Consider the following 14,331-nt stretch of genomic DNA (forward strand, 5'->3'; position numbering starts at 1 on the left):
TAGGTTTAATTGATTTAGTCATTGACCTCTGAGGATGAACATAGCCTTGAGCCAGAGTCTGCTATGCAGGGATGTGTAAAGCTGAAAGTCTCTCTATACCTGTTTGGCTCTGGATAGTACAGACCTATCCTGTAACTATCATTAGCAAGGAAAGACACCTCTCACGTCGAACACAGTAAGATTACAGACTATATGCTAAAAAATAAAAGGGACAGAGACTAAATCTGTAAGTAGTTACTTTCCTCCTTGCCAAGATAAAATGCCTGATAAAGGCAATTTGAGGAAGAGGAGGGGTTGTTTTGGCTCACAGTATGAGGGCACAGTTCATCACGGCAGGGAAGGCATGAGGTAGCTGGTCACACTGTCTACAATCAGGGAGCACGAAGAGATGGATGCTGGTATCCACCTTACTTTCTGCTTGTTGTTCTGCCCTGGACCCCAGCTGATGGAACAATTCCACCCACACTTAGGGCAGATCTCCTTTGTTACCCCCAATCTAAAAACTGTCTCACACACATGTCCAGAAGGGGTTTGTTTGTTTTTTGTGGAATTTTAAATCCCACCAACTTGACTATAAAAAAAAAAAAAATCACACATTTTACATCAGTCAGCCCAGCACTGTGAACTGAGCTTACTTGCCAGGGTCTGACTCCTGCCTAAGGAACAGAGTGCCAGGCTACAGGGGCACAGAAGAGGCAAAGACTGGGCAGGGTGAACTTTCAGCCTCTTGACAGTTCTGCTCCCTGGCTGTGGGTCAGCTGTGGCGGCAGAGTGTTGCTGATGAAAGATACACATTCAACTGAGTCTCCAAGTTGGTCTTTGAGGAAAGAAAGGAGTGTTCAGGGCTGCTGCTGGCATGAGTCAATGGCCCCTGTGTGGTCACTTGGAGGCCAGCCCTCCAGCTGTCTGTGGTGTCCAAGGAGGAGCCTCGTTCTTCACGGGGTTTGCCTGACCCAAATAGCTAACTAGCTCTAGACACGAGGAGGAATATTTCTTTTACGTTCTTTTCAGTGCAGTGATGAAGACTTCATGGTGAATAAGTGAAAGAGTGTGTGCCTGAACAAAGAGAGGAAATTAAATAATAGCCCACTGTGTGGGAATTTACTAGATAGGCCCATCTAAGCAACTGTTTTAGATGTGATTAAGGATCTAAAACTGGGAGAGTGGTTAACCAGCTAATTGAATATCTAAGTATATCTAAGCAGAATACAATGCCACCATTATCTGTGATAACCCGGAAGGCCACGTGACTTGCCAAGGGGTTGGAGGTGGGGGTCCAGGCAAACTAGACTGGGTGGATGCCTGTGCATGAGGCTGAAGAGAGGTGTCACTGTTGTATCCGGGGACTGCAAGGTTAGCCGGGCTTCGTTCATGCTTTGGTCAGCAGCCCAGCCTCTCTCCTGACCCGGTGCATCCCTTGCTTCTGTTGACCCATCTATATATGTGCCCGTCTGCCTTGGGACCTTCAGCTCTTACTCTCTAGAGTACCTCCTTCTCCCCGCTTCCCTCTGTCCCTCTGCCTTCTCTGTTGCAGCCCCACCTCCCCAGTGTGACACTGATCCCAACCTGTGTCTCTCTAGAAAATTAAAGAGATAACCTACATGCATTCAGAAGGTATCCTGGCCGGAGAGCTGAAGCACGGGCCCCTCGCTCTCGTCGACAAGCAGATGCCGGTCATCATGGTTATCATGAAGGATCCTTGCTTTGCCAAGTGCCAGAACGCCCTGCAGCAGGTCACTGCCCGCCAGGTGAGGGTGAGGGCTCGCCAAGGGACTGACGTCCCTGCTCTCCTGTTCCGTATCACACATGCCCATCTCAGCCAATGCTGTCGTCACTGGCTGCTGCCGGTGGGTTTGACCACACTCTGTCCTGTCCCCTTCTGTTTACATTTATCCTTTAGTGTGGAGGAGGCTCAGGTATGTGTCAGGCAGATGTGTGGAGGTCAAAGAACAACTTGCAGGAATGAGTTCTCACTTCTGATTGTGTGGGTTCTGAGGCTGGAATTCGGGTCTTCAGGCTTGTTGGCTGAAATACATCTACTAAGTCATCTCTCTGGCTTATTGGGCCCTTTTGGATACCATACAAATTTGGCAGGGAACTACTGAGCCTGAGATCATATTCTGCAGCTCCTTAGTGAGGGCCAGTGACCGGCCTCTCTCTGAGCTGCTCTGGATCCTAGAGCTGGAGACAGAGCAGGTGCTTCTAAGGCAGCATCTTAGGGAGGACTTTCCTCCCAAGGTTGCTGTAATGTAACTTTGATGCTAACTTGGCAGAGTTAAGTCAGTCTTCAGAGTAAGAACACAGTTCTTCATAAAACTGGCCTCCCATTCGAACCCACACATTTGGAACTAATGGGCACCCAAGCCTCAGACTGGCTGCAAATTTGGAGGTTCCCCAAACCCCTCACATTCAGTAACCCTGGAACAACTCACAGAACCTCAGAAAGTGCAGCGTTTACTATTAAAGTGTGGTTAGAGTGGATTAAAATTAGGGCCTGCCCCAGAAGACAGAGCCATAGTATGAAGGCCTGCGATGTCCCTATAGTGAGTGCCCCTCCAGGTCCACTGAGCCTGTCACCATCCCTGTGGTTTCATGAAGACATGATGACTTCATGACTGACCATGTGATAAGACTTGCTCTGCAGCCCTGCTTCTGGTTTTGGTAACTCAAAGCTTCAACTTTCTAATCCCAGTTTATCTTTCGAGTATAGTCAGTCCCCATCCTGAAACTGAATCATCTTGACAGCCATAAACTGTAGTGTCCAGTGTGAACGGTGACACTTCTAACTGCTCAAAGTCTGAAGGGAGGTTGGCTCCCTCCCAGGAACTAGCCAGCCAGAGTGATGATTCTCTGGCCTCATGGAGACAGGAGGGCAGAAACCACTTAGATGCATGAAGTCACAGGTGGACAAATTCTAGCCACTGCCACATAGATCTCGGTGCCATGGTTAGAGAGCTAGTGTAAAGATACAATTGCCTCATTTCCTACTGAAATCCCTCTCAAAGCTTTGCATCAGACTACAGTGAGGGCTCTCCCGTTCTGCATAACGGAACCTCTTGCCACATTCCACTGAGTTCCAGGTGTTTTACCTGCCCTGGTTCCCACTAAGGCCAAGCTCTTTCCTCTGAGCCTGTCTTTGTATTGGCTTTTTATATTGCTTTGTGGGGAGGGGGAGGGGAAGGGGAGGAGCTTTAATGGAAATAGCTTCATAATCCAATGTAAAGAGCTACCTAGCTCTTTCTATGTAGCCAAGGCTGGCTTGACCTTGCTATTGTAGACCTGGCTTGCTTGGTTCTGCCATCCCAAACTTTCTTAGTTACTTCTCAGTTGTTGTGATAAAACACCTTAATAAAAGCAATTTAAGGATTTTATTTGGGTTCATGGCTCAAGGATATGTTCCATCATGGTAACAGAAGTTTGAGGAAGCAACTAGTCAAACTGCTTTTTCTGGTCCTCAGTTTATGTTCTTCTTTCTATTCAGTCCAGGACCCAAGCCAAGGGAATGGTGCCGCCCACTTTCGGAATGTGTTATTTGACATAATCTAGATAATCCCATGCAGATGTGCTTGGAGGCCTGTCTCCTAGGCGATTCTAGACCTGATCCAGTTGACAGTCAAGGTCAACATCATATAAAACGTACCACTTTCTCTCACTCATGTTTTATTGCCCCTGTGACATTTATCCAAGATTCATCTTTGTTCTTGATTCTATTCTCATCACTCGATATGAAGAGTTAGGGGTAGATCAGGACAAGGCATCTGTGATGCTAGTCAACAAATGGATGCCAAACGATATGGTACAAGTCACCTGACCAGAAAAGGGGAAGAAATACACCAAGAAGCACAACTGTCCTTTACATGTGGCCTACACATGACCTCACTGATAGTGTCATCACTACAGCAGGGCTGACTCCAGAAAATTCTAGAAACTGAACTCGGTGCAGGAGATGGTTTGCTTCTTTCAGAAACACGGTATCTTATGACCCCTTCTTTCTGCGTTAGGGTCGCCCAATCATACTGTGCTCCAAGGATGACACAGAGAGTTCCAAGTTTGCATACAAGACCATTGAGCTCCCCCACACGGTGGACTGTCTCCAGGGAATCCTGAGTGTGATCCCACTCCAGCTTCTGTCCTTCCACCTGGCCGTCCTCCGAGGTTATGACGTGAGTCCAACATTTGCATAAACATAGCAAAGAGTTGAAACAGGGAGCTAATGGTTCTTTCTTATCAATGCGTTTTTTGTTTCTTATTAAATTTGCACATATTTATGGGCACAGGGAACCATTCTGATGCACGGGATATGTCATTGTGCCATTTATAATGGACAAGTTGCCTTTTTGATTTTTTAAATGCTTATTTGGATTAAATAACTCATTGTAGAAATAATATCATTTAAAGTAACTTTCATTTTAAGGTTGTTTAGATTCCCTAAGAACTGCCAAAATCAATATAAATAAATAAATAAATAAATAAATAAATAAATAAATAAATAACATTTTTCAAGGCAAATCTGGTGAAACACACTTAGAAGCCAGCATTCAGTAGGCTGAGGCAGGCACATTACAAATGTGAGCCAGCCTGTGCTACTGGCCCAAGAGAGACCCAAATAAAAATAAATATATAAACAAAAAATTACTACTGTGTCAAAGTTGGAATTCTGTTTCTTCTTTGTATTATTATGCTAAGTTTTTTCATCTTTATGAACATGTTAGGTGCAATGTTGTTGTCTGGTATTCTTTTGAAATCTTTATTTTTACATTTTTATTTATACACCTATATATGTGTCTATGTGACTATATGCTACACGTATTCCCACCAGAAGCCCAAAAAGGCCATCAGATGCCCCTGGAACTAACACGTAGGTGGGTGATGTAGGTGGGTGTGAGCCACCAATGTGGGTGCTGGGAACCTCACTCGGATGCTGTGGTGGAGCAAACACTCTTCAATGCTGAGACATCTCCGTGGCTACTTATAGGCTTTTAACATGGTTCTCTGAATCATTACTAAAGAGGCTGCTGTTTTCATGAACACTATCACAGTGATCATGTTTGGATGCCCATCTTTGTCCCACATTTGAGATCTACCGTGGTGGAGAAAATGATTTGACATTTTGAGACTGCTACCATGCATATTACACCTCAGAAAAGAAAAGATTTATCTCACCAGCAAATGTGTTAGAATCTAATTCACTGTGCAAAAGAAGAAAATAGATGCTATGTTACAGTTTTATTTTGAGAAGCTTATAAAGCTATAATAATCTAAAGAACAATATGCCAGACATACCTAAATGTATATCATCAAATTGATAGTTGATAGCTTTTTGTTGTATTTGTTTCATTTTTTCTTAACATATAAATAAAACATCTTTTTTGCAGACCAGTGGTAGCATACTCTATTACCCACCTCTAATCACATCTCCTTCTCAGTCTCTACTCTAAGTAACAGTCTTGTGAAATTCGTGTGTATTCTTCCAAAAACATGAATATTTTTAATTAATTATTTTCTCTGGTGCTGGTGGTCAAACCGAGGTCTTACGTGTAATATGCAGACACTATCTCTGAGTTACACCTTAATCCTAAAAAGTCAGTTTTGTTTTTGTTCTTTTGATATTCTTTTTACTGAAGCTTTGTTCTTTGGTTTGGTTTGGTTTTTAAAGACAGAGTTTCTTGGTATACCCTGAGCTATCTTGGCTTTCTAGACCAGGCTGGCCTCAAGCCTCACAGAGATGCGCCTGTCTCTGCCTCTTGAGTGCAGGGGTTAAAGGTGTGCCCCTCCACTATTCATCAACACCTTGTTCCTTTCTTTATTAAAGATTTATTTATTTATTATACATAAGTACACTGTTGCTGTCCTCAGACACACCAGCAGAGGGCATCAGATCCCATTACAGATGGCTGTGAGCTACCATGTGGTTGCTGGGATTTGAACTCAGGACCTCTGGAAGAGCAGTCAGTGCTCTAACCACTGAGCCATCTCTCCAGCCCAAGGCTTTGGCTTTAATTGCACATGTGCCTGTGTGGTTTTAGGGCCATGAGAACTGGAGTGCAGAAGCAGCTTGATACTGGCCCCTGTGAGATGCTGAGCATTGCTGTGTGGTAGAGGCTAGCCTTGAACTTGATCCTTCTGCCTTCTAAGTTCCCTTGCAGAGGCTAGACGAGTGTCTCCATTCACCTGGAGCTGGGGTCACAGGCAATTGTGACCCGTCTGATAAAAGTGCTAGAAATGGAACTTGGGCCCTCTAGAAGACCAATAAGATGCCTGTTAGGGGCTATCTCTCCAGCCCCTACTTGTTATTTTGGTAGGTTCGTGCTATATAGACCAAGCCTGTTATAAAGCCTTGGACTTGTTATAAAGACCTCAATTGCCTGCACTCAAGTCTGTTGGCCTCTGCCTCCTGAGTGCTGGGATTACAAGAGACCACCACCGTTTGTGTAACCGAAGAGTGACTTTTCAACAGCACCCACCAAGCTACCTGCTTTTAAATATATGAATAACACAACCTGTCAAGTCATGATAAATGTTTATTGAGTGAAGTAAATGCTGTACAGTTAAAGGAAGATTCTTTCAATAATGAATCTCTTCAAAATGGAGGTGTTTAGGTAGATTGTGGTAGGAGGTGACTGGGAAGGAACAGCTTGTCACTGGCCCCTGTGAGATACTGAGCATTGATGTGTGGTAGAGGCTGGCCTTGAACTTCTGATCCTCTTACCATCCAAGTCTGTGTCCATCTGTGCCTGCTTTATGAGGTGCTAGAGATGGAGCCCATGGCTTTGCAGGCTAAGCAAGGACCTTGTCAAGTGAGCTTCATCTTTTGCCCTCCTGTCTTTCTTTTTAGGTTGACTTCCCCAGAAACCTAGCCAAGTCTGTCACTGTGGAATGAGAACGGGACTTCCATGACAAGACCATTGTTACCCGCAGTCTGACTCAAGACCTGAACAAACTGCGAACATGTCACCTGGGAAAGGAAGTGGGCCTCCACGGGCCCCTCATGCTTCCGGTAGAGCTTGAGAGCGTTGACGTGCCTTGTACCCAAGTGCTTTGCTTACAGCAAATGCTGTTTCTCTGTGTCCTGATGTCACCGAGGAGAAGGGACTGTTTACACAGGGGGATCAGAGCAGACTTTTCATTACTGTGCAATAGAGATGCCGCTCTCCTCAGAGTAACTGTGAACCTTTTTTAACCAACACTAGCTAGTTTTAAAAGTCGAAATATTTATAATGACGATTGTATAGCTTTTAAGTTATTTTTCTAATGTGTGGCTTCCTGTAGCCATGGTAACGCCCTAGACCATGCATCTGGGCATCCCAGAGTGCTGTCTCTGGACACACTCATGGCAGGTGTCATTCATCTCGGTGTGGGGCACTAGGCATGAGCCCTTTGTCTCCTTTCTCCTTGTTCTCCCTCCATAAGCTGCTCCTGATTCCTGTCCCCTGACACCAGTGAGTCCCCTCTACCCTCTTTTTATGTTTCCTTTGAGCCCAGTAAAAGTCTCCCTTTCAGTATTCTCAGATGGACTCAAATCCCTCAGCTCTCTATCTTCTGCTTACTCAGATTACGGTTCTTTTTTAAGCCCAGGCAGCACTTTGGTCCCAGCTCCCTTCTCATAGTAAACCAGCCTGAAATGCCCCACACAAGAGGGCGGTTTTGTGGGGACTGCCCTGCTCTATTTAAAAGCGTGCACAATCAAGGTACTATGCAATTTTACAATAAAGACAGTGCAACTTTTCTTTTTGTCTTGTTTGTTTGAATTTGGTTAGCCCCCCTTTCCTTACTTCTGGGGGGCCTGGGCAGTGTCTGCTGGGAACGTTCTCATCATTACTGGTGCAGTATAGATAGGAGTTGAATGTGTCCCCCAGTGGTCATTTATGTGTTGAATTTAATCCTTGTTGAGAGGTATTTTTCATTGCTTTAGAGGCTGAGAAATCCAAGCTCAAGGACCTAGCTCCACCCCCAGAACGTGGGAGAGTCCGATACTTGGTCCCTACCAGGAAGCGTCTTTGTGTCTTCTCACTGTGGAAAAAGCAATTGAACTCCCAGAGCTTCTTTTAAAAAGCACTGATCCCACCAAGTGTGGCACACGCCTTTGATCCCAGCACTTGGGAGGCAGAGGCAGGCAGATCTCTGAGTTTGAGGCCAACCTTGTCTACAAAGTGAGTTCCAGGACAGCCAGGACTACACAGAGAAACCCCTTGGTTTGAAAACCCAAAATCCAACACCCCACCCCCACCATAAGGCCCAGATTCCCAGTCGTGAAAACATCACCTTCATGACCCAATCACTCTATAAAGGCCTAACTTTTGTGTATGAGAGGGAGCATGTGTGGGTACAGAGGAAGACACTGGGCATCTTTCTGGATTGTTCTACACTTTGCTGAAGCAAGATTTCTCTCTGAGCCCACAGTTTGCTGGTTTGGCTAGTGTAGCTAGCCAGTAAGTATGTCCCAGAGATCCCATCTCTCCTTCTGCTGGGATCACAGGCAGATCACCGCACCATCCAGGCTTTTATACGGGTGCTGGGTATCCGAGCGTTGGCTGTTTATGCTGACTCAGCATCTGGATCCACTGAGCCACCTCCAAAGCCCACACCTCACTCTCATTACATGGGGGCTGGGGTAATAAACATAGGAGGAAATACAAATCCAAAAGACCATGCATGGCAAGAGGTAATATTTGGGAACTTAATAGATCAAGAAATTGTTATTCATACTTTGATGATGGTTTGCCTAGTAAGGAATTTTAAGTCAGAAAAAAAAAAAAAATCAGAACTTTCCATTCAAAAGAAAGTTCCTTGGTTGTGTTGTTAAGTCCAGACTCCCCCTGATAAGTCTTTGTCGGTGACTTTTTATTCTCTTTTGGCTTCTGGTGTCCTCAAATACTAAGAGTTATAGCCGTGGGTCTCTTTGTTAGATGTTAACCTCAGTGAAGCTATGCTCACCCTTTAGGTCTGAGAGGTGATTTTAGGTGTGTGCCTTTTTGTAAGCCCGGTGCCTGTGATGACCAGAGAGGGTGTCAGATCCCCTGTAACTGGAGTTAAAGATGATTATGTGTGTGGGTACAGGGAATCAAACCCAAGCATCCAGTGGTCTTAACCACTGAGCCATCTCTGCAGCCACAGAGTTCTGTTTCCTCTCCTCTGGCCTCTCTGATCTAAAATGCTCGAGTCAGAGTTTGAAGCTACTTGTCGGGATGGGTCTAAGCACTCTCTCCTATCACCAATCTTGCTTTCAGTTCAACTAGTTAGGAAATCGGTTCAGCCTTCTCTCCCTAACTGTCTCTGCCACCCTGTCTACAACCAACCTATCCACTAGGAATTTATGTCTGATTACTAAGGAGCACAGGTAGGGATTTTGTAGAATGCTTACTAGTTGGTTTTGTCTGATGTTTTCCTCATGGTTAGGATGGCTTATGGCCCTGGCGGGGAGAAAGAGAAATATTCTCCTCACCTTGCTTCAATACGCACCACCAACATCGCGTGCCGTGTCAGTGTTAATCTTTGGCTGAGATTAACCCACCAGAGGCAGTCAGTGCCAGATTTGCCCTCTGCCAAGGTGCTGTGTCAGATGCTATTTGCTGAGAGTCTCACTAAGGCTGCTGGGAACTGTTTGAGTTGGCCTCTGCCCTTCTGACACACCCCCATCATTCTGGCTCTGTCTGTGTATCTTGTAAGTACTTCCTGATTCATGTCACAGTAAACTCCAGATCCACCTTGAACATCTCCTGACCAGCCCTGATCTACCAGATCTCTAGTGACTCCCGGTTCCTTCTGTCAGAGGATACAAAAACTGGTCTTAAAGACAAAAATCTGAGCTCTGTCTTTCTGCTAGTGAGACATGATTACCTGAAGGCCACCTCACCTGAGACCAAGGTCATGTATGAATATTCAGAATAGCTTCTGAATGGCTGGCTCTTTGTCTCAAGGGTGTGGTATATTTTCAGTCCCTCTAAAGCCAAAAATAATATTTTTCCTTTTGGAATTTATCTTCTGCTTAGTCTCTGTGTGTGGATAAGATTCTGTTTGACTCTATTAGCCTTTTCTCCATATGACCTTGGACTGTCTTATCCAGGTTCAAGGCAGGTTGATCAGAAGTTCTGTGTATATATCTGTTAATGTGGACATTCAGTTCTAGAAACCCTTGGTGACTTGGAGCAAAATGTCAATGTCCTCGTAGAGCGTGACAGACTTTAAAACTTAGGCCGTGAATCAAGGCCCAGTGGCTGGCACTCGGGAAGAACCCCAAGGGCTACAACATTCAGTTCCCAGTATTCAGTCCCAATTATCTGTCTCCACTCAGCACAAGTGCCCTCATCCCCTCACCCGTGCCTCCATGTCACCTCTATCCCTACAGCTATCAGAGAATATCTCCCTTGGCCACCTCTGCTTCCATCCAGCTCTGTCTACTTTCTTACAGTTGTCCCGTGAGCTGGGTCTAAAGGTGTTGTCATGTGAGACAGGTCTAATGAAGTTGACTGGCATACGTGTAGAAGCTACAAGAACAGCTCATAACTGAGTCTTTTACTTGGAGTTTTCAAGACAGAGTGCCCTGGCTCTTGAATGCTGGAGCAGCAGAACAAAACAAAGGTGGCAGGCATTCCAAGGCCAGAGCACCAGATGCTGACCCAGAGAAGAACAGGATATGATGAAGAGCAAACCCCTGACTTCTTCAGCCCTGGCTCCTGAGCAGCTGGTCCCTGAAGCTGGCTCCATCCTTCCTTTCGCCACAGTGCACAGCACCAGAACTTCCCAGCGCATGTCCTCCTATGGGTCTGATGTGATGTGAATGGCCCCAGGGATTCTGTATGGGATGAAGAGGTAAAAAGTTATTTCAGTTGTGGTGTTTAGAGGTGAGGTCTTAGGGAAATGATTAGGATCAGATAAGGATTAGGGTAGGCTTCTGGTGGTTTTATAAGAAAAAAAGACCAGACATATGTACATAGAAACATTTCACAGACTCTTTCTTATACACTATGGTACCCTCAACATCCCAGAGACTTTGCCAGCAAGAAAGCCATAACTAAATAAGGTCTTTAGATACTGTATTTCCAACCACACACCAAAACAAACCTTTTTGTGTGTAATCATGTGTGTGTTTATGTATGTGTGTGTTTGTGTAGCTTGTGTGTGTGTGTGTGTGTGTGTGTGTGTGTGTGTGTGTGTGCATGTGCACGTGTAGTCACCAACCAGAGGCCAACATTGGTGCCATTTTTCCTCAGATGCCATACTTTTTGCATTTTTGAGACAAGGTCTTTTGTTGGGGCCTCAGGATCACAATTAAGGTAGACTGACTGGTTACTGAGCCCCAGGAATCTGCCTGTCTTCTCTGCCTCCTCAGGTCTAAGATCTTTTAAAATGGGCGTCTGCGGACTAAACTCCAGCCTTCTTTGAATTATCACTCACCCTTCTCCCTGTTTTCCTTTTCAATTGCTGTGGTTGTGGTTTCTAGTTCAGTTGTGTCTGTGGTCCCAGGGCTGCACCAGAGCCTCTCCTGCCATTGCTGTCCATTCTTATCATTGTGGAAAAGAATGACAGGGTCAAGCGAGCAGAGAGTTTCCTTTGCATGTGGTTTCAGAGCCTCAGTTCATCCTGGCAGAGAGCACAGACGGGAAGCAGGGCAGTGCACATCACAGCAGCTCAGAAGCAGAGAGAGGGAACTCTCACACCGAGTTTCCCTCTGCTTTTCCTCTTTTACTCCACCGGGTCCCAACCTATTTAAGTACCTTGCACACCCAGGGTGGGTGTTCTTCCCTTAGCTAAGTCCCAAAGACACATCTGGGTATGCATCTAACCAGTTTCCCAGTCAGTTCTCAATCTAATGAAATTCATGATAAAAATGAACCATTACAGTAGGCAAGTGCTCTACCATTGAGCTAAAGTTTCTATTCTCTTTATAAAGTGGCTTACATCTGGTATTTTGTGTAAACACACACACACACACACACACAGAGAGAGAGAGAGAGAGAGAGAGAGAGAGAGAGAGAGAGACAGACAGACAGACAGACAGACACAAACAGACAATACTTGTCCTCTTTGTTTTGTGTGCAGTTTTCCCCTACAGAACACAGTTGATTTTTCAGTTAGTCCCTCAGCAGTGGTAGTGGCTGGGGAGAGGAGAAGAAATGTTTGAGGAGGGTAGAAATGAAGGACAGGGAGACAGAGGAAGTCAGCATGAGAAACATTCTTGGGGCCTCTATCCAACCACAGCATCCTCAACCGGCCATAACTGCTGTCTTCCCACAGAGTTAGGCATGGAGGAGCTAAGCCCTGGCCTAAGGGAGTATTGTTGATTAGTAAAATTAGATTAGAACACAGGCCAAGGAACTCTGTCAGCCCAGGCTTGCACCGAAGTAGGCCTCTGACAAATCCTCATTATCCCAGCATCCCAAGCCCAGGACTCATGACTTCTGATGCCCTTTACCCCAATGGCCAGATTTCCAACTTACCATGCTGCAAAGGCAGATGGGTAAGGGTGAAATAGCTGCTAGGTGTGGGCCACAGGAAGGACAGGGTGAAGAGAACCTGGAGCCTCACCCGAAGGAGTATCTCCCGCCTTCTGACCACAGCCCTTTATGAAGAGAACCCAACAATGGAGTTTTGCTTTTGTTTTGAAATTCCTCTCAATTTTAATGATGAAGAGGTGGCATAAAAGCAACCATTTGGCTAAATAAGGTAGAGCAGTGAACAGAAAGGCAGCCTATGGGCCCATCAGCCCATGGTCATCAAAGCCACTCCATCCCTAAGGACCTCTCCTGCCAGTACAGGTGGCTGTGGTCCTGTGGACACGACACATGTCCCTCTCCCTTCTGAGCACTTGGCCCAGATGTGTCTCAGACCCAACACTTTGCTTTCCAGCCTCAGTCAGAGCTTCCTTCTGCCAAGAGTTCTCTTTCAACAGCTTCTCCCTACTGGTCCGGGTCATCTTTACTCATTCAAAGCCTGGACCCCCCACTATACCCTGTTATATCACCCCAGCTTTATCCCTGTGTGTCCACCATTATTTTGTTTTTAAAAAAAAATCAGAACAAAAAGCATCACCTGAAGAACAACAGAACCTGAATGGATAACTTACTGGGTGAACATAGGCATGATGGTCTGTGGTTACTAACTTTGCATTGGGTTGGCTATGAAACCAGTCTTGGATGTCTAAGAATTGGAGTTCATTCTAATCTGAGGGGAAATACTCATTAGTGTTCTTCTGGGAGGTTTCAACGACAGCCAGGCTGTTCTGGTTTTTAATCGTGCTAGTCCCTGGCTCTGTTTTCTTTGTTGATGGGAAGAGCTAAGGTGAGGATGGGTGTGGTGTGGTGGACAGACCTCACAAAACGAACCTTTCCCAGTGCAGAGCACGCAGGAACTAGAATTTTAAGCAGGAATAAACCATACTCCCTCTGGTGGCCAATGTGGGGGTGGCCAAAGGAGGACTCTGCTGGTTGGGCTTTAACTTGATCTAGTCATATGTGACAAGAGAGACTCTTAACCAAGACAATTGGCCTGTAGAAAAGTCGACAAGGGCGTTTCCTTCACTAATGATTGATGTGGGAGAGTCTAGCACATTGAAGGCAGTTCCAGCCCTAAACTAGTAAGCTGTGCTCCTGCATTGCTTCTGCTTTGGTTCCTGCCTGCCGGTTCCTGCCCTGAGCGCCCTACTTTCTTCAGCAATGGAGTGACCTGAGAGGTGTAAGCCAAAATAAACCCTTTCATTCCTGAAGCGCTTTCTGGTAATCGTGCTTTGTCACAAGAATATGAAAGCAGAATAAGACAGAGACACTGTGATGGTCTGGGTCTTCTTCTCTGTCCACTGCTCCTATGGGCTTCCACTGCCCTGGCTCAGTGCCTGAAACGGAGTTAAATTCTTCCGAGATTCATGGGGCCTCCTTTTCATCTTCCTATATATATGCAGAGTCTTTCTCCCTGGCTGCTCCTTGGTATCTGTGACTACAGCTGTACCACCATAGTCACTACTTGTCAACTACTGACTCCATTTTTCTAATTCCTTATAGGCCAGTCCCCAGCCTAGCCGGTTTATACCTTTCTCCCAGTGTGTTCAACCTCCCTGTCTCACTTGCAGCCTTTCTATCAAAGCACAGAGTAGTCAGAACCCTACATTCTGTGCTTTCCAAACATTTTATTCACCGCAAACCTTCTGGAACCTATTTGAGAGACAGAGGGCTGCAGGAGCGTCAACAAAAGCAGCAGTGTCAAAGACCGCTGTCCAGAAGCTTCAGCATTGGACGGACGTCCTCCTTACCCCTCTGCACCAAAGCAGAAACTTGTTCCATACTTCACCCCCGTCACTGACTCACCAGGGTCCTGGTCACCGTCTCCCCAACCCCCACC

The 14,331-nt window shown here is 45.8% G+C and overlaps 1 protein-coding gene across 1 annotated transcript in view; it reads left to right on the top strand.

The window, feature by feature from the left end:
* The window catches only part of GFPT2 (glutamine-fructose-6-phosphate transaminase 2), a 42,461-nt gene extending 34,828 nt beyond the window's left edge, over positions 1 to 7,633 (top strand). The window contains exons 17-19 of the mRNA XM_080924197.1: positions 1,581 to 1,748; positions 4,002 to 4,163; positions 6,836 to 7,633. Of these exons, the coding sequence (XP_080780323.1) occupies positions 1,581 to 1,748; positions 4,002 to 4,163; positions 6,836 to 6,880 (375 nt within the window). The 3' untranslated portion in view covers positions 6,881 to 7,633. The remainder of the gene's footprint in view (positions 1 to 1,580; positions 1,749 to 4,001; positions 4,164 to 6,835) is intronic.
* Positions 7,634 to 14,331: the final 6,698 nt, after the last annotated feature.

The sequence above is a fragment of the Micromys minutus genome (genome assembly GCF_963924665.1).
Source record: "Micromys minutus genome assembly, chromosome: 10".
Classification (NCBI taxonomy): Eukaryota; Metazoa; Chordata; class Mammalia; order Rodentia; family Muridae; genus Micromys; species Micromys minutus.